At 39.3% G+C, this 22,673-nt stretch overlaps 1 protein-coding gene across 1 annotated transcript in view; it reads right to left on the minus strand.

Annotated features, from left to right (window-relative positions):
* The window catches only part of LOC139976310 (uncharacterized), a 28,099-nt gene that overhangs the window by 2,563 nt on the left and 2,863 nt on the right, over positions 1-22,673 (minus strand). The window contains exons 3-27 of the mRNA XM_071984979.1: positions 21,907-22,094; positions 21,139-21,483; positions 20,636-20,852; positions 20,143-20,416; positions 19,613-19,880; positions 19,111-19,239; positions 18,326-18,717; positions 17,922-18,162; positions 17,432-17,737; positions 17,021-17,218; positions 16,468-16,670; positions 15,938-16,196; positions 15,280-15,428; positions 14,861-15,030; positions 14,167-14,518; positions 13,605-13,842; positions 12,923-13,154; positions 12,241-12,503; positions 11,545-11,839; positions 6,571-11,018; positions 3,849-6,281; positions 3,213-3,464; positions 2,547-2,991; positions 1,380-2,156; positions 83-850 (exon numbers count right to left, since the gene is read on the minus strand). Of these exons, the coding sequence (XP_071841080.1) occupies positions 83-850; positions 1,380-2,156; positions 2,547-2,991; positions 3,213-3,464; positions 3,849-6,281; positions 6,571-11,018; positions 11,545-11,839; positions 12,241-12,503; positions 12,923-13,154; positions 13,605-13,842; positions 14,167-14,518; positions 14,861-15,030; positions 15,280-15,428; positions 15,938-16,196; positions 16,468-16,670; positions 17,021-17,218; positions 17,432-17,737; positions 17,922-18,162; positions 18,326-18,717; positions 19,111-19,239; positions 19,613-19,880; positions 20,143-20,416; positions 20,636-20,852; positions 21,139-21,483; positions 21,907-22,094 (13,842 nt within the window). The remainder of the gene's footprint in view (positions 1-82; positions 851-1,379; positions 2,157-2,546; positions 2,992-3,212; positions 3,465-3,848; positions 6,282-6,570; positions 11,019-11,544; positions 11,840-12,240; positions 12,504-12,922; positions 13,155-13,604; positions 13,843-14,166; positions 14,519-14,860; positions 15,031-15,279; positions 15,429-15,937; positions 16,197-16,467; positions 16,671-17,020; positions 17,219-17,431; positions 17,738-17,921; positions 18,163-18,325; positions 18,718-19,110; positions 19,240-19,612; positions 19,881-20,142; positions 20,417-20,635; positions 20,853-21,138; positions 21,484-21,906; positions 22,095-22,673) is intronic.

A 22,673-nucleotide genomic window follows, 5' to 3' on the forward strand; every position in this document is an offset into this window, starting at 1 on the left:
AGCATCAATTCACATGAACTGACCCAGCTCTGAATGACTACATGGTTATTTTATGACAGTTTCAGACGAGCTGAACACTCACCACATCCTGGAATGTCAACGAAAACTCCCTCAACACGGGCAAGGTTGATGTATGGGTTGACCATTTCAACAGTGGGTCTGCACTTCTCAGCATTGTTTCTGCAGGCTTCAAGGAAAGGCTCTGGGTTGATGATGTCAAAGATAGGGGTGAGGTAGGACAACTCCTGGTTAAATGCAGCTTCACACTCAGCCTTGAGACTGTTCTGGTCAGCAGTGTAACAGGATAGATCTGGAACTGCAGCATCTTCTGGCAGAGCAATCTGGCATTCTGCCAATCCAGAGACCTCATAGCTGTTAGCAAAGTCTACCAAACTTGGAGTGACAGTGCCATCTGGCTTGATGAATTCGTTGAAATGTTCTGTGTCCAGGTTACCAAGGAGACCCTGTGTCTTACTGTAGTACCATCCACTGAGCCTGTATATGCACATGAAATTATCTTCATTGCATTTCAGTTCAATGCCGTAGGTAGTAGTGACATTGATCCATGGACCATCACGTGTGACAATGACATCTCTGCTTGGTGTCACAAATGGTGGTGACTGAGGCTCTGGGTTACCATTGATGAAGAAAAGTCCCTTGTCGTCTACTGTAACTGTGCATGTCTTCAGAACCAGGGTAGTGCTCAACTCCTTGACGAGGAGAGTGAAGTTTCCATCAACAAAGTCACGTGCCAGTACATAGGTGCAAGCACTGTCTTCATAGGATGGAAATTCATAAACATGACCATCGAAGGTCATTACATGGCCAGTTCCAAAGATCATTCCAGTGTCTGAGAAGAAAGGCAACATAAAGATTAGTGATCTTTCTGTTATTCTGTTTGCAGTGTCTTCACAGTAGTATCATGATAGGTTTGTATCGGAACAAGAAAACTTTGATTTTCTAGAAACAGCTGCTAAACAATACATTTTATGGCATATTTTGCTTATGAATATTCATTGTGATGATGTCATTCATGATACGGTTACAAGCCTTCTGTTAATAAGAATTACTTTTCTTCATTGATACCCAAGTTGTCACAATGATTACAGTTACTGCAAGCTTTATGTTTGTATTTTTCCATTAATATTCACCCCGACGATGTCATTTAGAACAATTATTAAGGATGCTTTGTTCATGTATATTCATCATGATGATGCCATTTAGAACAATTATTAAGGATGCTTTGTTCATGTATATTCATCATGATGATGCCATTTAGAACAATTATTAAGGATGCTTTGTTCATGTATATTCATCATAATGATGTCATTTTTTAGTATGGTTACAGCAAGCCATTTAGCATGGTTTTGAGTACTTACAGGTCCATGGTTTGACAAGAGGTGGCAGATCAGTTGGCAAATACAAGTCCCGGGTCAAATCTGCAACCTTCGCAAGTAATTGAGATACAGTCTCTGGAAATTCTTCCTGGTACTTCTTCAGTTGCTCTGTGATGTTGCCAGCAATCTCCTTAACTCTGGTGATGTATGTAGGGTAGTTAACCTTGATGTCTTCAATGGCACGAGTGACATTTGCTTTGAGTTCGGCCATGATGACGGGGTAATTTTCTTCAACATATTCCCTGGCTTCTTGGTAGGTCATAGTGACATTCTCCTTGAACTCTGTCCAGTTGAATTCAGCTCGCATCTCCTCAATTTGTTGCCTAGTCTCCTTGATCTTCTGTCTCAGTTCGGAGAGCTTTTCCTCAATCTTGGGACGATTCTCTTCAATTTGGCTGGTGATGTAGGTCATCAATTCCTCATAACGGTCTTTGATCAGCTCGGCCAGACGTTCAATCTGGTATTTGCTGGGTAGGATAAGACGGGTTACAATTTCATCTTTGGTGATTACCAAAGCCTCAATCTGAGCATCAGTCAAGGTTGGCAGAGAACGGAAGCTGGTCCAGTTGAATGGATGGGAAAAGTTGACGGTCAAACTATTGCTATCAATGCTGAAGTGGACAAAACGGCTAACAAACTCTTGCACAAACACTTTGGTGGTGTTGCTGAGCTCAATGATGGTTTCTGCTCCTTTGACAGAGGTGTAGTTCCACAGTTGGAATGGTAGTGCCTCCACTTTGTAGTACCTGTACATCCAACCTGGAAAGGAAACACCAATCATGTTAGACATGAAGACTTGGTACAGCATCAAGAGTGAAGTCCCCCACCCACTCCTTCCTCTTCTTCTTAACTATTTTACCATGATGGATGGATCAAATATGGTTTCAAATGAGCCAATGATGGCTTCTCAATCATTGGGTACACTGCACTATCAACCAATTAAGCAATTCCCTATTAAAGTGAACAGAAAGAAGCACTCTAAGAATAAAGAGTATGTATGAGGAAGAAGATTAATAGGTAAGGTCAATATCTATGATAATCTTTCCTTCTGAAGAGGGGAACATTCTAACCACAATGAGTGCCAGCCTCCCTCCCTTCACAACCTCCCCTATCCCCATCCACCTTACACTGAAGTATGGCTTGACATACCTGGCAGGGTGTTGTTGAGATACTCTACGTATCCTGTTGATCTGAAGACAACAGTATCCTTGGTCATCAGAAGAACCTCAATGGTGGAGTCCTTAGTTTGCTCCAAAAATTTGGTGATGTTAAGTCTAAGTTCTTCAACCTTTTCTTTGTATTCTTCCAGCTTCTCGACAAGCCCAGTTTCTTCCCTCAGGTACTCGATGGCTTTCTTGGTAAATACAATGGTATCCTGGATGGTTTCATTAACTTGGATGAAGGTTTTATTAAGGAATGTTACCACATTCTCTACATAGATGGGGATCTTGTCAAGGTTTTCTTGGCTGGTTAGGTTATTCCACAGCTCAATGGAGATGATCAGAGTTTTGTTAGCAACTTCTACAGTCTTGATGAGAGTTTGATTTCCCAAATCCAAGGCTTGAAGAGCAGTTTTGTTAGCAAACTCAATGATCTGCGATAAAGCAAGAAAGAACAATCCAAATCATTTTACGAAATTAAATGTTACTATAAACCTTGCAAAGTCTTCAACTGCATGCTATTTTTTGATATATGCAGACAGATCTGTGTTCAAATTCTCCAGCTACTTCACATTTTTAGCTACACAGGCTTTACATATTGGATGAAAAGATTTTAAAAAGTTCAAAAAATGAAGATAAGAAGATGTTTTCTAACCTGCTCAATGGTAAGATTTAATGGTTGATCCTTAGCCACCTCAATCCAGTTCTTCAGGTCTATCAAAGTTTCGTTCATGAGTGTCACAACTTGCAAAACGGTATCGTTAAGGCGCTCAAGGGTAATGTTGTACTCGATGAGGGTCTCGTTGATGGTAATAACAGATTCGTTGAAGAAAACCTTTACAACTTCAATGTATTCCTTGCCTTGATCTACCAGAATAGTGACATTCTGCTTGACATCTTCGTAAATCTGGTGAAGAAATACAATGGTATCGTCAATATTGTATAGAATATAGTTGAAAAAATGACTACACATTTCTTATATTTATAAGGCAAACTTGTAGAACACTCTCAAAAGGAGTGCACATAATTGTCCAGTTGAGTACTAACTTATCATCCTCCCAATGTCCATTCATGAATGTGCTGAATTATAATGGCACACAATACAACCCCCCCCCCCAAACCCATCCACTCACTAATATGAGAAGACTAAAAAACATTTTTTTAAACAGACAATGGAGACTGTTTATAAATTGTGCATCCTGATATAATGCACATCATTAATTTACTTTGTGATTGATAAATAAATGATGTATTAGCTCACATTAATTAAGAATGTCTTAAAGAAACTCACCTCAAACACAGACATTCCAAGCAACTCGATGGGGTATTTGTTGATGGAGTGGGTCTTGTCTGCTAAGATCTCTTCAAGCAAGGCAAGTTTTTCTTTGGTTGTTAACTTGAGTTGTTCCAGCTGCTGCTCCATGGTTACTTTGACTGTTTCCCAGGTCTCCTGGCTTAGGGTGTTCACAGTCTTTCCTGTCCATTCAACTGGGTAGTAGTTCAGACAGTTTCCTTCATTCTTTGTTATCTCAATGAGCATATCCATGGTTTCAATGCGCCATTCATTAAGAAGTTTGAGTTTCTCTGCAGTGTCGTTGAGGGTTTTGTTTGCAAAGATGGTCACATTCCTTATGAGGTCTTTGCTTAGCTCAGTGTATTGTTCTGTCAAGTTCAGCATGAGTTGCTGGTATTCAGGTAACCTCTCAATTGTGTCGTCGATGAAGGTGGTAATGTTGATGCACACATCACTGGATTGTAGGAGGATATCATTCTTGTACCTTGTCAAAAGACCAATTGCTTGAACAGCATAAGGCTTGCTCTTCTCAACCAACAGGGAAGTGATGTTTCGGACAATGATCATACCTTTCTCTGTGTTGTTGCTGACAAATTCGGAAACAATTGGATAGTATTCCTCATACTTCTCTTGGAGAGTCTGGTTAGCCTTCTCAACATAGTCAATGATCACAATCTGCCATTCTCCAGTTTTGTTGACAGCAATTTCCGAGACATTCTGAACTAAGTCAATGAGCTTCACACTGTAGATTTCATACAAGATGGTTGCATTGGTGTACAATTCCATGCTCTTCTCAATCGTGATATTGCTGTACTGCTTGTACAGTACCAAAGCCCTGACACGGTAAATCTCGTAGAGCTCGACAGCTTTCTGGCCATACTCTTTGGTCAGTTCAAAAGCCTTCTCACCGTAGACATCTGACGCATTGACAGCCTTCACCCAAGTGACGTTGAGGAAGTCTAGCACAGTGACGTCCACGAAATCAAAGATGGTGGTGTCAAAATACATGACTGGAAGAATGTTGATTGGGTGTGTTTCGTTCTTGGTAGCATTGATGATGACTTGGAGGGTGGTATTCAGTTTCTCAATTGCAAGGTCAACTTTGGTCATGTTGATTCTGCTGGTAACATTTTGCTTAAGCTGCTGGAGAATCTCCTGTATTTTAGTTGTGTTAACGTTCTCATAAACTGTCTGGTTGAACTGCAGAGCGATGGCAGAAACCTTGTCCTTGAGTTCAGGCCAGTTCATGCCAGAAACCTCCATCAGAGTATCATTGAGACCTTGAACAGCATCTTGGACCATGACCTTGAATTCTTCATACCTGATTTTCATTTTCTCCACTTCTTCATTGGCTTTGTTCTTGAGATCTTCAAGGGTGGCATTTAGTTCCTCTTTGATGTAGTCAGCAAGTTCCACCATTGTGGCATTCAGCAGAGGGATATCCACATAGGAACGGATGGTCTCGTTCCAGGCCTCTAGATCAAGGTTCGCCTTCAGTGTCTGGTTAGCCTGCATGGCGAGCTTCTCAACCTGAGAAATGTTGATAAACTGCTTAAGGTTGTCAAGCATCAACAGCTCCTTGATTTTGATGTATGTGCTGTTAATGGTTTCCATGTCGATATCAGCAAGGTCCTTGAAGGTAACACAGCCAACATTTATTTCGACTGCCCTCATTTCATCTATGGCTTCGGTAAATTTGGTTGTATTGATCAGCAGTTTCATCTCTTCTACGAACATCATGAGGTTTTCTCTGTTCAACTCTTTAAGCTGCTTCCTGATGGTGAGATTGAGCTTTGGAACATCAACAATCTCATTGAACTTAGCACTGATGAGGTCGTACTTGATGGATTCCTTCACTGTTGCCAGCATCTCCTCAAGTTTTGGCTTCAAAAGTTCCCAGGTCTCTTTGGGGTAGGTGATGTAGAAGATGATATCTAACATGGTCTTATTCACTTTGTCAATCTTCTCTTGAAGCATGTATCTTTCATCTAACTTTCCATAGGTCACAAGAGTGATATTGACAGCCTGTTCTGTGGTTGCTTTCACAACATCATACACATTCTTCAGGGCTTCCTTGGGGTTTTCTTGAGTGAACTCAACAATTTCCATAAGTTTGTCATTGATTTCATCATATAGTGTAACATTGACATACTTTTCCAGGAAGTCCCTTGGGTTTTTGATGATGTCGTTCACAGTGATGTTGAGCTCTGCTAATTTCTGGTAAGAAAGTGACATAACCTTCTCATAGCTGTCCCTGGTCTGGTTTACCAAAGTCATGGTGAAGTTGATGGTGCGGTTCAGCGCATCAGTAGAAATGTCCATAAGTTCTGCAATGACCTCTGGATTCCAGCTGAAGTTTGTGTATATAACATCACTCTGGTTCAGTTTCACAAAGAGACTGAAATCTTGAACCAGGTCTGTTGTCTTGCCCTGTAACAACAGAAAATATGAATTTTATACTTGTTAAGTAATGATATTCATCAGGCATAACCCAAATCTTTCATATCAAAGAACCTTATCAAATGTAAATTAGGTGTAGTTGTTAATGCAATTTAGACTCAAGATGAAAAATCATCATTCCTATTCCATATCTAGGATATTAAAAAAAGATCATTTTACAAAAGAAAATCATCAGTTTGAAGTCCATAGCAGAGGAAGGTGGCTTCCAAATTTTGAAATTTAGTAGTTATTTATTAGTATTTATTCATTTCAAACTCACCTCAAGCATGTGCTTCATCTTGATTGTCATCTCATCTCCAACCTCATTAAGGTGTCCATGAAGGTGGATGTAGCCATATGATGGAATAGTGATGGATACTTTGGCATTTTCATAGTCGATGAGTTGAGCAATCTCTACACTTCCCTTACTGGTGATCAGTGTAGTGGCCAGGGTCTCAACAACATTGCCCCAGCTTGATTCTCCAGCCATGGAAAGAACCACCTGACTGTCTGTGAGTGGAGTCCTCATCTTGATTTCACTATGAAGATTAATATCATCAAAGGAGTTGATGCCATCCATCCCACTGAGCTGAAGGCTTGATGTCACGTTGGTGCTAGTGTAGGGGGTGGAGATGTTGTGGACCATGTTGCCCTCAAGCAATGCTACATCGAAAATGTTCCTAGAGGCTTCAACGTGGAAGAAACCATTTGAGGTGACATTCAATGGTTTGCTGAAAACCTTCATGTCATACTGACTAGTCAAGATCTTGAAGCTGGTCACATTTAAAACATTTCTCCATAGTGCCTCACCGCTTACTTGCATCAATCCCAAGGGTCCTGATACAGTGGTCAAGGTATTCATGTTCATCTGACCCAGTTTTACGAGGCCGTCCATGGCAGTGATGCTCATACCATTAACACTATCCATGTTGCCAATTAGAGTTTCAGCAGTAGCATTTCCATTCAGTTCCACTTCATCAAATTTCAAGAAGCCGGTGACACCCTTGAGAGCATAAAGAAGACCAGTTGTTACATTAGCTGGCTTGCTGAAGAGGTCAGTCTTAGACACGAGGCTTATCAGGTCAAAATCAAAGATGCTCCTTACATTACTGATGAGCAGAGTGGAGCCACTAGTTGTGTTCATAACTGAAGTCTTAACATCCCAGGCAATGGTAGCATTGGCCTTTGTAAAGTTAGTTAGACTTTCGACATCATTAGCTTCTAGGTGGACGAATGAAGTACCATTGGCAACCAAAGACTTAACTTCATAGCTGTTTGTCAGGAAAGCTCTGGAAAATTTGGTCAGGCTTTCAACGTCATTGGCTTCTAGGTGCACAAGGGTTGTTTCATTTACAAGAGCAGTTGTGATATTATAACTGGTAGTAAAAAGAGCTTTGGAAATGTTGAAAAGACCTTTGCCATTCAAAGCCTCCACAACCATGTCACCGGTGTAGTTGACTAAGAAGTTGATGGTTTCAAGAGACGAGGAAACATTCATCCTTTCAAAAACAAATGGTCCTTCAAAGTTGACAAACTCAGCTCCGGCCATTCCTGTCAAAAGCTTTCCAGCTTCAACCTTACCACTCATAGCCATGTTAGTGAAGTTCATGAAACCTTTGAAGTCATCCATGTTAACAGAGCCAATAACTTCCAGTTCTCCAAATGGTGTGTTAACCACTGTTCCAGTGGTTCCTACACCCTTTGTAAATGTAAGTAGACCATTAGCAAGCATGATGCTGAAGACATTGGTTGATGTAGCATTCACATATCTGGTGTTCAGATCCATGACATTGTTTAGATGAAGTTCATCATAGATAAACAAGCCAGCATTGCCAGAAACTGCATACCTGAATTTATTGGTAGAGTTGATAAGTCCAGTGTTATATCCATTGACGCTGACTTCAAACAATTCACTTCTGAAGAGGCCTGTAGATTTCATCATGGTAGCTTGGTATCTCTGTTCCATAGTTTCAGGTTCGCTGACAAAGCTCAATGTTGCATTGTGTGAAAAAAGGTCGAAGTGCATGAATTTGTCATGTCCAAGTACTGCAACTTCTGTTCCCAAAGTCATGTTGGCTAATTTGCTGGTGACAGCCATCATACCTCCTAGATGTGCCTTGGTTAATCTGAGAAGACTAGTCTGGTTTAACATTTCAACGCCTGCTTCTGCCTTCATAGAAACGATGGTAGCATTGACAGAGCCACTTCCTCCCACCTTGAAGGTGGTGTAGTTGAAAAGAGCCTTGGAGTCAGTCATTTCACTGCCGACTGCTGTTGACATGTTAACCACTGGAGTTGAAAGACTCATGTTAGCACCCATGCTTGCCCTCTCAAACTTGAAGAGAGCATTCTGTCCCAGGAGTTCATAGCCAGCAGCAGTTTCAACAGACAACAACTTACTCTTCAAGCTTGATTTCATTGCAGCAGCAATCTTTTCTGATTCTACCAACTTCCTCATGCCAAGAATCTCATATTCAACACTGTTGTTCAAAACCAGAATTGGCAAGGAGAAATTTGTGCTGGCACCAAATCTGAGGCTGTCAAAGTCAAGGAACTTCCTGCTGTCAAGCATTTCAGTAATCATTCCATTGGTGAAGTTGATGTAGCGATTTTTGATGTTCATAGCACCCATGGTAGAGGCAACATCAAAGTCAAAGATTCCTCTTAAGTTGTTTATGTTGGTCTCCTGCATGGCTTTTGCAGCAAAACTTGAACTTGTTGAGGTTGCATTCTGTGTCATGTAAAATTTGTCAAAGGACAGGCCATTCATGTTGATCATGGAGGTAGTCATGCCCACAGAGCTGTTCATATACTTCAACAACATCAGTAGACCTTCAGAGGTGATTGTAAGTTCGCTGAAGGTGTTCCAGCTTTCAAATCGCTTTGCAAGCATTGAGCCAGCAGACGACATGTTCAAAAACCTGCTTATTAATGCATTTTCTGCCTTCAGGCTGGTGAGATCAAACTGGAAAGGTCCTTCAGAGTTCTCTGATATGTGTGAAATGTTTGATCCAATGCTGCCAATAGGTGTGGTGATGTTGAAGGCAAGTGTGTTGGTTGCAAGTTCATGCATCATAAACCCAGATGCACTGACCCATTTAGTGGAAATGTCCATGGTCATGTTAGAGACTGGAGTAGAAGATTCATGGGAAAGGCTGTTGATGATGTTCTTAAATTTGAATAGGCCATCCATACCCTTAGTGCTGGAGAACATGTTTCCACTCATGTTAAAAAGACGTGAAGTGGTCTCATAGTTCAATCTACCAAGCACAGTATTGGAATGAAGAAGTCCTTTCATCTTTTTTACCTTGCCAAACGATGTCAAAGAAGAGTTGATCCAACTACTTGTAACACTTCCTTCAATAGTAGAGTTTGCCTCACCGAAAGTCAAGAGTCCTTCACTTTCATAGATACCATACGTTTCAACAAGTCTAGCTGCACCCAAATATTTGCTGCTCATGGCATAATTCATCTCAGCAATAGCGCTATCATAAAAGGTCAGGTTTTGAAAGTTGTTAAGTTCAAACCTCTGGCTCATAAGACCATTACCTAACATGGATGTGACATTCCAGCTCATGCTGCCATTGACTTTGTCAAAACTGAAGATGTTACGGACACCTGTGAAATCCAGCCCATTGGTGGTTGTAACATTCACCATTCTAGAGGTGATGTTGAAACCAGAGGAGCCATTTATTTTCTGGAAGTCCAGTGGAGATGAAATGTCACTGATGTCATAGCCAAAGCTGTAATCAGCATTTCCGATGACTGAATCCAAGTGGTAGCTGTTGATGGACCTGATTTTACTTGCAACCAAGATGCCCTCGACATTGTTGATCTCAGATGAAGAGTTGATGTTGAAGCTCATGAATGGGCTGGTGACATTTACCGCAGAAGATGTGTTCAATCTGTCAAACTCCATGTAGTCATTGAAACCACTTGCTTCAATGCCGGACTCGGATGTGTAGTTCAAGAATCGAGATTGGAAGATTCCCTTGATTCCAGCTTCTGACTTGGAGAACTTGAAGAGGCGCTTGAATGTATCAAACTTGGCAGTACCAATAAGGTAGGAATAACCAAGGATGGATTCAACTTCTTGTTCCAGGCCGAATTCCATTACATCAAACTTGGTGTAATCTTTCATTCCCTTGATGATGAAGCTACCACCCATTGTGACGTTGGCAATTTTTGGGGTCTTCATGGTGCTGCTCAGAACCAGGTTAGAATTGAGGGATTTGCCGTACTTAGCCTTACCAGTAACTGTGGTAGTAAGTTCAGAAAATGTGCCAAGATTGCCACTCACCAGAGTGCTGACTGTAAATACACCAGAGTCTTCTGGTCCTTGAAGTAGGTGCTCGACATTAAAGTTGACTGATGGCCTCTTCATCATAACGATCAAGGAATGGTTCACCCTGTTCATGTCCAAGACTAAGTCATGGTCCATGCTGACGTTCATGATATATGGTGTACTTACATACAGATCATTACCAACAGTTAGACTTGAGTTAGTGATGTTGTAGGAAACTTCGAGGACGGTAGTTTTGATAGCTTCAAATTCGGAATGGTAGGTTTTGTTCAAGAGGTCACGCATAAAGAATGGCACCATACTGAGAGAAAAGTTGGTGACTGGCCCATCCAATTGTATCAGGTGGTCAGTGGAGATATTGATAAGTTTGTGGGTCAAGTGGAAGCCGAGACTGCTGTTCTGCCACATCTTCATGGTGAAATAGTCTGCAGAGAATAAATAAGACAATGACATCAATTAGCTAAAGGAACTTGCCGTGTCTCATCATCTGCTTCATTCTACTTTCAATGATATCTCCCCTTTTTATTTTTTAGTGAGTGGATTGTTTCATTTAAGTAGCAACAGATATTCCCAGAGTTTCAGTTATAGAGACCATATGAAGGATGGCAGAAAGAAATTCCAGATCAACCAGTGATAGTTGAGTAAGTGCCTTGCATGGTTGTCAAACTTTCATTTCATGTGTGCAACTTTCCATGGTGAAACTAGGGAACATAAGTGCTAAAAAAAACTAGAATATTCCATCAATTGATTGGAACTTTACTAGAGGGTGATATAAATGACATAAATATGAAAAAGCACTCTTATACATGCAGTCATGCTTATCCTAGTATGCACGTGATCAGCAATGACAACGAAGCCATACACTGACACATTTTAAACACTATTTGTTTGATGAATATTAAGAAAACAAGGCAGGTGACTTAATCTTTAAAGTGTCAGTAATTTACTCACAGTCAGTGAGGAAGTCAGTGATGTTGGGAAGGAGTACTCCCTTCTGGCCAATCTGGCTTTTGATGACCAAGCCATAGATGTCATCCATCGCAGCGACAAATTCGTCACTGTAGTTGTAGTAAGGAGAGGTGAAGTTGAAGCCATTCTTCAGTGACATGTTGTAAATGTCAATGAGGTTAAACATGTCAATGTTCATGTGTTTGCCATATTTGCGTTCCAGAGTCTGATGACTGAAAGACACATTGAAACCCTCTGCAGAGCTGTTGCTCATTCTTACTTCATTGCTGAAGTCAAGCTGGAAAACAAATACAAGGACTATAAATAAGATTATTTACAAACAAAGGTTACATACTACTTCAGCCACCTGCCCAATGGTTTCTAAAGGTGTGATGAATCACTTTACTAAGCCTGGTCTACCAATAAAATAAAATGAGCAAATATGATCACTGTCCCAGAACCAACTTTTTTAGAAAGTAATTATTTGATCTGAGGATCTGTTCGGAATAAATTCAGTATCTGTTATCATGAGTTTGATATAAGGCTGATATTTTGAATTCATACAACCTTTTGTTCAACTGTACCTGAAATTGCAAAATGCATTAAGCAAAAATCCCAACCTAATCATGATTAACGTTTGATGCATTACTGAAATTTAAATGTACAATGAAAATGATGTCAATCAGTCAGTTGTCTTACCAAGAGGAATGGAATGGTATTGTTCAGCTGCAAGACATATCCAAAGTTCTTCTCTGGAGTACTCAACTCCTTCATGAGACGAGCAGTAAATCCAAGTCCCAACCTAGTTTGGTTTGTAAGGTCAAGTGATGTGGGAACGGAAGAAGTGACATTCAGGGAAGTAAAGTAACTGGGTTCCGAGATGGTTTCATTGTTGAAATAGAAGTGGAGAGTTGTGTTGAAGTTGACTGGTTTAATGTCGTAAGCTTCATCACCGAATTTTTCTAAGAGTATCAAAAAGGTGAAACAAAATATTAACAGAAGAAAGAATCACATGTTTATCACCCAATGCCTCAACTTACTAATATCATTTGATGAACATTTCTGAGTCCCAACTTTTAATTGATGACTTGGAGACTGCATCCACTGCTTTGAATTAAACTCTCAATAGGGTTTTTCTAGCATAACCAAGATGAAAAGAAATGGCCGCACGGTACTTGAAATTAGCATTACAGAGCATTTGACATTCTAATCTATTTTGATGTGTTATGGTTTCGAATAGGCTTAGGATCTACTTTATTCATAAACAAATTTCACTGATGGGCTTTGCCTTCACAGAATGCATCATACTTTGGGTAGTGTGGAGCACTTACCACCAAATTGAGCAATGTGCATATCTTCCAACAATGCTTAAAGTACTTACCCAAAACTTTTTCCCCAAATTCAGAAAATTCCTTCTTCAGGACTTTGTTGGTAGCCTTCACACCAAAAGTGTAGTTTCGGCTCATGGTGTTAGACTCCAAGACCTTCTCGCCATCCTCTTGGTAGAAGAGAGCATAGTCACCACGGTGGACATCCAGATATCTGTAGGTTTCTTTCACACCCATACGCACAGCTTTATCATATTGGTAGGAGAAGTCAACAAGTGGCAAGTCCTGTAAAGCAAAGAATGAAAGCAAAGAATAAAACTGATGAATAACCCTCAGTAAGTAAGTTTCAATAATTGTGCCTTATTTATGAGTTAACAAAAGTTTGCCTGATGGTTCAGATGGGGATAACCGCCAGTGAATTGTGTTATATTCATTGGATGATGGTAATAAAAAACACAAATTTTATGAACATTTACCAGAGTGCACATTGACGGACATTTTTTAAAGCAAACATTCATGTGAAACTTTATGGAGACGAACAGAGAGATAGTGATGTTATTGTAAATCCTTTATCACAAATGACATCACACACTACTTTCCTGGTGTATTAATGAGTTAACCTTGCAAAACTAGGTATCCTTCCAACAATAATATCAGAATTGGCAAGGTAAGGGTCAAGGAGAAAATATCCGATTCATTATTTAGTACAAACACGAAAAGTAAATGTTGACATACAGTGTAGGTATTTTCAAATTTGCTGGTGATCTCATTTGTGTATGACTCTGGAAGACTCAGGGCCACACTCTCGACAGTGAAGTTTTGTCCCAATGAGCTGATGAATAGGGTAGTATCAGTTCTTGGTCCTTCATTCAGAGACTTCAGGAGGCCTACAGAGGTGCAGTACTTCTCAGGTTTGATGGCATATCCAGAAACTGGCCAAGACAGCTGTTCATAGATTGGTGTCTCATCATCCCTGCAGGAAAAACCGGAAAAACTGTCACCACCTTGTAGACCCTTTCAAACATATGTTTATAATTGGATGCCAGCTTCTAGCTTTACTTAACCTAACCATAACCATAATAACCAAATGAAAGTTCACAAAATTTGCTCCATACTTGGTTTCATACTTACATACCAATAAAGAAAACTGATTGTGAATACTTAGCTCAATTAGAAACCACTCTGGAGAAACTACATCCACCATATCGTGCAGTTTGTTGTTCTTTTGAATGGAATCAAAATACTACGTTACATTAATTATTAATGTCGCCTTAATATCATTTTAACGCTAACTTACCAGTAGTAAGTTTCATTCATGCTTGTGATCATAAATGAACCAGTGTTGATGTGCTGCATGACAGTTGCATAGTGCAGCTTCTCTACTGAGGCATTGAAGACAGCAGTGTAGTTGGTCTTGCCAACCATGGTCGAGTTTTTCACGGTGAATGATACAGATGACTTCATCTCATTGTAGGTAGCATTCCACACAAGGTGCATGCCTGTCTCACCAGTAGTCTTATCACTAATGTTCAAGAGACCAGCAAAGATCTGGAGTCCATTCAACTCAGGGATATCAAAGGACCATTTAGCTTCTGTCTTGTTACGATGGAAGGATAGAACAGTCATCACATCCCGTCTGATAGAATCACCTGAAAATAATAAATCAATCATTTGAAAATTGATTTATTTCTCAATACTGATAGGATAATTAGAATATTATTTGTTGATCAATTGCTTATCACCTCTCACCAAACCACTGCTTTCAAACATGATTCTAAGTACTTATTGTGGGGGACTGATCAGAAATAATGCTTGACATTAACAATACTGAGTCAACAAGCAATTCTCATTCAAATTAAAGAGAAATGAATTGTAAACAAGAATCATCTTAACACAAGTCATCTTAAACATCTGGATGTGTGGATTCAATTAGCCTTCAAACATCGGACTGCAAATACTGATCAAAACATGTTGCAAAATTGTCAACCAACCTGGTGCAGTGAAGTTAACAGTAATCATGTCAATAACCTCCTCTGGTGGCACATAGGTGCTGCTCTTGCCAATGCTGCCAAAGTTCTTCTTGCGGGGAACCTTGCTGGGCTTAGCTCCTCCCTTCACAACCTGGCGGTATTCTGCTACAAATGTGTAAGCTCCAAGAGTCCTGGAATCAATGAAAGATGATGCCAATTAATTAACTACAATGTTAGAGGATGAATGACTTATACTCTAATTCCCATACAAGGCCGAACAATGTGATGTTTGCAACTTCAACAATGGCAACTATAGATCAGGAAATATGTTATCATCACAAAAGCTGTACATGATTATACCATTTCTTGGCAGGAAGGAAAATTACGTTTCACATCCCAACAAAATTGTTAATTTTTTCACATGATAAATGATAACTTACTGATCGGTGTTGTTCAGGGTGATGTTGAAGCTAAGAGGTCCAGTCAATGGGAACCTTGGGGCAATCTCAACATAGCTGGCATTGGGGTATGCAAAGGACATACATAGTGATGCACCAAGGATCTTGCCGGGGTTGGCACATTGCTGATACTGAAAACAAAGCAAAATTACAAGCATTCAAATAACAATAAGGCATTTTGAACAGCAACTTTTGAAGCCACATAGACTGCAACATTCCACTTAATTTTTGTTTTGGTCTAACAATAAGAAAACTTTCAGTCGGTCAGATAAATTCTTTAGCCCAATGCAAGATTGGATAGCTTACTTTGGAGAACACTAATATTCACAACCTAGTCTACTCAAACTTTCACTATGCAATTGACGTATCTTTATATTGAACGCACACAGGACCATCTTCAATGTACAGTACATCTTGAGTGCATTAACATAATATCCACTAACAGATCTGTATAAAGGTTTGTAATCGGAGGGCTTAGGAAACCTTCAGGACCACCCAAACATTTCATAGGAAACAAAAGTATATCAGACTTAAAACTAACATACGAATAGTTCTTCTAGTAAGAAAAAAACAATCATCTTAATGATCAAACTTGATGATTGAGAGTTGAACTTGTTTGTATTGTCTTGTATTGTCTCACCTTGACAGCATCCTCCATAATTCCTGGGATAAAGCTCATCTCACCGTTGGGTTTCAGCAGAAAATAGTTGACAGAGAAGTTGAGAAGGTTCATTGGTTTATCAAGAGCCTTAACTTGGACCTTCAGTTTGGGTCCATCAATGGTAACATTACCCTCAATGTTAGAGCTGTGGTACATTGATGCATTGGCCATAACACCAGCATGCATTTTGGTTGTTGGGATGTGGACTCCCATGGTGCCAAGAATTTCAATGCCAGCGCTATTGGGAGAAAACACAAAGATAACTGTGTGAATGAAAATCCAACTGCTATGAATGAAAAACTTCTACTGAAAGCTTATAACTAAAGATTCCAGTGCCTACAGATATGCCCGCTTAGCTTTCTTTATAGCTATTGCCTCAAACTTTTATAGGTCATTTCTGTCGTTGCTTGTATTATGCCATCTTAGCTTTCATTTATTTTCACCATATTTTTTTTTCAGGAGATTTGTAACTGAAATTGGAGGAACAAAATCTGACAGTAGAAACTGACCTTGGGGCAAGACGTCCTGAAACAGTTGCAGAAGGTAGCTGAATGGAGAGCTGTCCACGAGTACGTACAGACATAACCAGTGATCCGTTGGCAGAGCAGTTAAGTGGCATACCAAGACCAGTTGGAAGAACAAGTTCACGCTCCAAGAAAATAATGGATCTGGTGGTGTTAAGATCTACACCTTCAGTCAACTTTTGACCCAACTGCAAAGAGACAGATTATTCATTAGGTTTTCCCTCTTGGAAGAATGATGTTACCTTCATCTATTACATTCTTCCCGATGTAAGCATGTATTTTTTGTCAAATTTTAATATGGTCTGGTGCAGGCTATGAAAAATATCTGATGGAGGATTGAAAGGAAATTGGATAGGATAGGATAGGATAGGATAGGATTCCAAACAAAATAGTATTGCCCTTTCACAGTTTGGGAGGCATTTCTTAAGTTAGTCGGCAAACTTAGGTCAAAGTTGTCCACCATCTGTGTATGTTTTACATTACCTTATATCTACAAGCATGGTTAAAGGGTTACTTGAATCAAGGGTGAAATACCTACCTCCTGGACCATGCCTTCAAGCATCTGTTTATCAATAACTGGAATTAAACTCTTGATGTCATCAAGGGTCACATAACCAAGTTCATTGCCCAAGATCCTGAGGTAGATGGAAGCAATGCGCTCCTTTTGTTCCTTGTTAATAACATCATGCATGTTAGCCAAGTTCTCCTGAATATCATTGTCCAATCCATTCTCAGGCTGCAGAACAAACAAAAGGAAATATACCTGTTATTGCTACCATGCCCTATACAAAATATGTCAATACCAAACACACACACAGCTATCACTCATGCTTACTGGAGTTTCCCTTAGTTATACATAAAGTTACTTAGCACTATATCATTCATCAAAATACATTTTTACATACAGTAGAAGAGATCCTGAAAACACTGTTACATTTTTTTCACTCACCAGTGGTTCTGGTTGTGGTACTGGCACTTTCTGTGTTAGGCTCTTAGGGAGGTTTGAGGCACTGTTCTTGGTATCAGCAATTGCCTGTGATCCTGCTGCTTGGAGATCCTTGAGTGGTGTGTTGGACATGATGATGTCCATTACACTAGCAAGCCAGTTCAATGGGAGGCTAGCATTGCGGACTCTGGACATGATCATCTCATCGGCTCCACGGAACATTGACTGCATCATGTTGTTAGGGAAGAAACCAGCTGGACCAAAGACACTTTCGAGAATAACCTCAAAGCCCTGAACATCCAAGCCAGTCTGAAATGACAATATGATTAACATTTAGCACAAAAACTTAAATGGATTGTGGCATTAACATTATCAGTAGGCATTCTGAGTGGTAGGTGAGATTGCATTTGTGTGGTAGGTAGGTCTGAGATATTTTTTAAGTAAGATGAATTATTTCTAAGGTTTGAAGTATGGAGTTATATTTGTTCCTTACCTCAATGAGTTCCCATTCTTTGCCCATGGCATTGATAGCAGATTTAAGCATGAGAGATTTAGGCATGAGAGCCTCTGGATTGAAGATGATGTTGCTCTCGATGGATCCACCGAAGGTCTTGTTGAAGTATGGGATGGTCAGTATCTTAGAGATCTCGATGTTACTTGAATACTTGAGGATGTTCTTAGGGTACTCTGGGAACTCTGTTTCACCAATAGCCAAAGCAAGTTCTTTCCTCAGGCTTGTAGGGAAGAGACAATATATTTATGATTAACTTCTTCATTCAATCCAAGTGTTTTCATAGTTTTAACATTTTAGCTGAACATAAAAAAAATTAAAACATATCTTCTTGGAGGTTTGCTTGTATTAGTTCTGTAAATCAATGATTCTTATATAATACATACCTCTGCACAGAGGGATCTTCAGATTCCAGGATATTGCTCATGTGGGAATAGGTAAAAGCCTTGAACTGCTTAACAGGTTCATTCTTAAGAGCCTCATACACACTAATGAGATGAGGGGCCTTGATATCAGATTTCATGTAGATGAGGTAGGCAGCAATACGGACTTCAACGTCGAAAGAAACATTCAGGAAAGCCACCTTGAGGTTGTTGATGACAAAGTTGCTGACAATGGACATGTTGAAACGTCTGAGAGCTTGGACAGCATTCAGTGAAATGTTGTAGCTGACCTTCTCGTTGATGGCACACTTCAACAATTCACGCTCAAAGTGGAGCCTCTTGCGGAATTCTGATGCATCATACTTCTGTGCAACAGGTCCAAGGTTTCCAAGAGCCTAGGATTCAAGGAAATTAGTTGTTATTTTGGGAGAACTAAACCCTCCTTTCATCAGAGAGTCCATTTTGATTTAATAAGTTTTGTACTACATGATATGAAACTAGTTTTAAAGTACAAAATGTCATTCATAGAAAAGCTGGTTGTATTTTGAGAGATAGAGTTGAATGGATAAGGTCATCTAAAAGTGAATGTTATCCTCCGATATTCACTAGAAAGATCCCAACATGACTGATAATGGTTAAGTTATGATCTCACTTCTACATTAGTTTTTCATTTCCAGAGCAATATATCTTCTCTAATTGTATCATCTTCATTGCTAAGGAGTAACTTGCATGATTCAAGAAACCACAACTGTTGAAATATTTAAATGTTTAAAAAAACTTAAACACACCTTGATGGCCAGCAAAATTTGGCGTTCTTCCTCAACAGCATCCACAGATTTGGGGTCTGAATTCAAAGTGCAGTCATTGTTGATGATGTTGTTCAACAATTCAATAAAATCCTGGATGGCAACAGGGAGCTATGGAAAGAAACACTTGGTCAGGTATATCACAATATATATCACACAGGTATATCACATACATACAACTACATATATCTGTTTGATCTTCTGTTCCTAAGCAGATCTACAATAGCTGTGATAAAAATAACAAAAGGCTTAGCAGAATGATTCAATACTTGATTCATTTAGACTGAGTTTGAATGTACTACTGAAGGTGTGAATGCTTCTTCACGGAACATTTATTAATGGGAAAACTGTGTGGTAGGGACAAAACATACAAAGAATTCAACATACCAACAACGTTCAGTATCAAACTTCCAATAAATTCTCTGAGCTAAATATTTAGGCTTACTCCAATATCATTAATTTGCCAGAGCTATAAAATACATACCTCACGTTCATTGTGGATCTCTGGATGGTCAAGCCAGTATTTGTAGATCATGGTACTGACTGGCAAGAAGATGGACCTGGTGCGGTTAAACTGAGCAACTCTCACCGCCTCGGAGATGATGTCCAAAGTTGGGTAGTCCCTGAAGGCCATTGTGTACATCATGACATGAGCAAGAGGCTTGGGGATAATGTTCTTAATGATGGCAGTGTTGACAACAGAGAAGCAGGGAAGAGTTCCACACTGGATCAGGCCATCCCAGAGGTACTCACTGGAAGAAAATGCAGTTTAGGAGGTAAATAATTGTATCAATTTATTAGCAAAAGGACCCATTTTCCACCTTCAAAAAGGCACTTTTGTTCAGTTCACAAAGGTTTGCAATACATCATAAAAACAAGAATGAAGTTTTTAAAAAAAAGTATTAAAAGAAAACTTTCCAACCAATTCCTGTGCCATGTGTGAGGTGTTTCTATAAGATCAAACTAAAACATTCTAAATTCATCAGATTTTACATTGATGGACCATGAACTCACCGTGCAAGTTCTGGTTTGCCTACAGTGTTGGCACACTTATCAGAGTACTTCTCACAGTAGAAGGTCTTTTCAAAGACTTCATGGATGGTGTCATTGTTCAAGCTCCTGAGAGCCTTGACCCAGTAACCGAACTTCCTTGGAGAATCCATCTTGACCTCATCAATAGTAGACTTGACCAAGTCTTTAATGTATGCCATAGCTTCATCAACAGACAATTCCTCCGTGGACTCAACCTTTGGGATTTCCTGAACAATGTTGGTAGAACGCTTATCATCTGTTAATAAAGTTAAGATAAACTTAAGTAGGCTAAAATACAGCAGATACATTAAAACAGAAATTAATTAGTTATCCTCATGGAGCAAAGTAAGGTAGATATTTTAATTTCAATGACTCACCTTAACCCTAATCACTTCTAGAGAGTAATGAAGTATACATTGGCCAGCACTTAACAAGAGATAGGGACAGACATGATATGTTCAGTCATTCAACTTACATCTCAGAGCCTTGAAGTCAAGAGAGTTCAACTTCTGCAAGTCCTGTTGCTCGAGTACTTGAGTCACGGTAGTCATGATACCACGGTCATTGGAGATGCTCATAGGCCAGAAAGAGTGGACTTCTTTACATTCTGCTCTTTGCATGTGTTGACCCTTGATGTCATAAGTCTCATAGCGACACTGTTGTGAGGAGTTGAGCAGGTTGCTTCCAATGCTCTACAAATAAAAGAGAAACATTTGTCATAGCTGCAAAACAATTGAATACTTATGTCATATATCAATCTTCAAAAATATCATTAGCTTTTAAATACACTCCCTTAACAATATGCAGACTTTCCATAACCCAGAATAAATATTAGGAAATAACACAGTTGGAATCAAATACGCCATTGCTTATCCTAGTATGCATATATGAACATTTTTCAAATAAATACTTGTATCCATGATTAATTTGATAGCAATATCTATTTATACTCTGTTTGGTATATCATTGTTTCCTTACCATGTTCTGCAAGTAGGCAAGTCCAGACCACAACAGAGGTGTCTTGAAGGGCTTCTGGGTACAGCTGCTAAGGTCTCTTGTCACCAAAAATTCTTCTGTGAATTCGTCAGAATTTGGAACATGAGTAGTAGTAGCAGAGCAGTTACCATGGATGGACAGTTGATCTGAGACAAGTTCCTCCTGAACAGAGCCAGTCCACTCCATCTGTAGAGCACTGAGAATACCCTTCTTCACATTGAGGACCTCCATAGTCTCATCAACATTAGGGAGCACTTCAATCATCAAACCATTGCTGACATGTGCCATAAGTTCATATCGCTCCAGATTCTGGGCAAATGCCCTTGTCTGTAAAAGAAATGAATACAGACATTCTTACAGTCTGTAAAGTCTATTGCAATGTTTTAAGGGAGGGACACACCTTTTGTCATCATAACAGGGAAGAGTACACTCAGTACAGAATATTTCTAGAAGTTAACTTACATTTGTAAATATAACATATACAATTTCCTCTTGTTATTGCATTCAGTTTCAACCTGCAAGATCTCTAGTGCATAGAATTATAGCAATAATGGATATACCATTTCCATACTTAGGCAAACAAACTGTGTTTTACTGAACAAAAATAATGACACTGTTCGTGATATTATGGACTGGTCTTGAAGTTATGGAGAAAAGGAAATTTGATAAATTGAACATGAAACAGCAATTGTAGCAGTTTACAATAAGAGAAAGATGAGTGAAGATATATGGAGGTGAGCTGTTCCTTACCTGGTCTGTTGCCGGTGTAATTTCACATTGTCCTATGTTCAGTACAACTACGCATTTCTGAGGTACTCTGATGACTACATGATCACAGGCGATCCTGGTGTTTGAGGTAACATCGTGAGTTCCTACGATTCCTGTTTCTGTGGTACCGATGTAATTGAATACATATTCCTTTTTGTACTGGAAAAGACCTATGGAAAAAGATTATTAATTGAAGAGATTATTAACCAATGAGAAGACAGAACAATGCGAGGAGCATATGATGGTTTGTATCACATAGAACAATTAAAAGACTTCCAACTAATCTCATTCACAAAACACGTACAGTGAAATCAGGTAATGACTCTATATGAAAACTATGAGGAAACAGGATTTAAGATTTATCAAGATGAAAAATCTTATCACAAACCTGACCCTTTGGGTCATGCATGAAGTTGATAATAAGCACCATTGTTTCATCAAGTAAATACTTGAGAGTTAATTGTTAATTGATAAGAGACTAATTAATCATAGTCTATCAGAATTAATCAGATAAATGAGATACAGTGATAAGCAACTATGACAGAATATTTTCCCAAAACAGAAATCCACCACACCAAGATTTAAATTTCAACTTAACTTTGTTGGCAAACTTATGCTGTGTGATACTGAATTTATTTTACTTGTCATTTTGATACTACTTTTGACAGCATATGATATAAGTTAGCAACATTGTCACCTACAATAAAACTACCATCTACTTTTAACTTCACATGGATGATCAAATACAG

This window comes from Apostichopus japonicus, chromosome 2, assembly GCF_037975245.1.
Source record: "Apostichopus japonicus isolate 1M-3 chromosome 2, ASM3797524v1, whole genome shotgun sequence".
NCBI lineage: Eukaryota > Metazoa > Echinodermata > Holothuroidea > Aspidochirotida > Stichopodidae > Apostichopus > Apostichopus japonicus.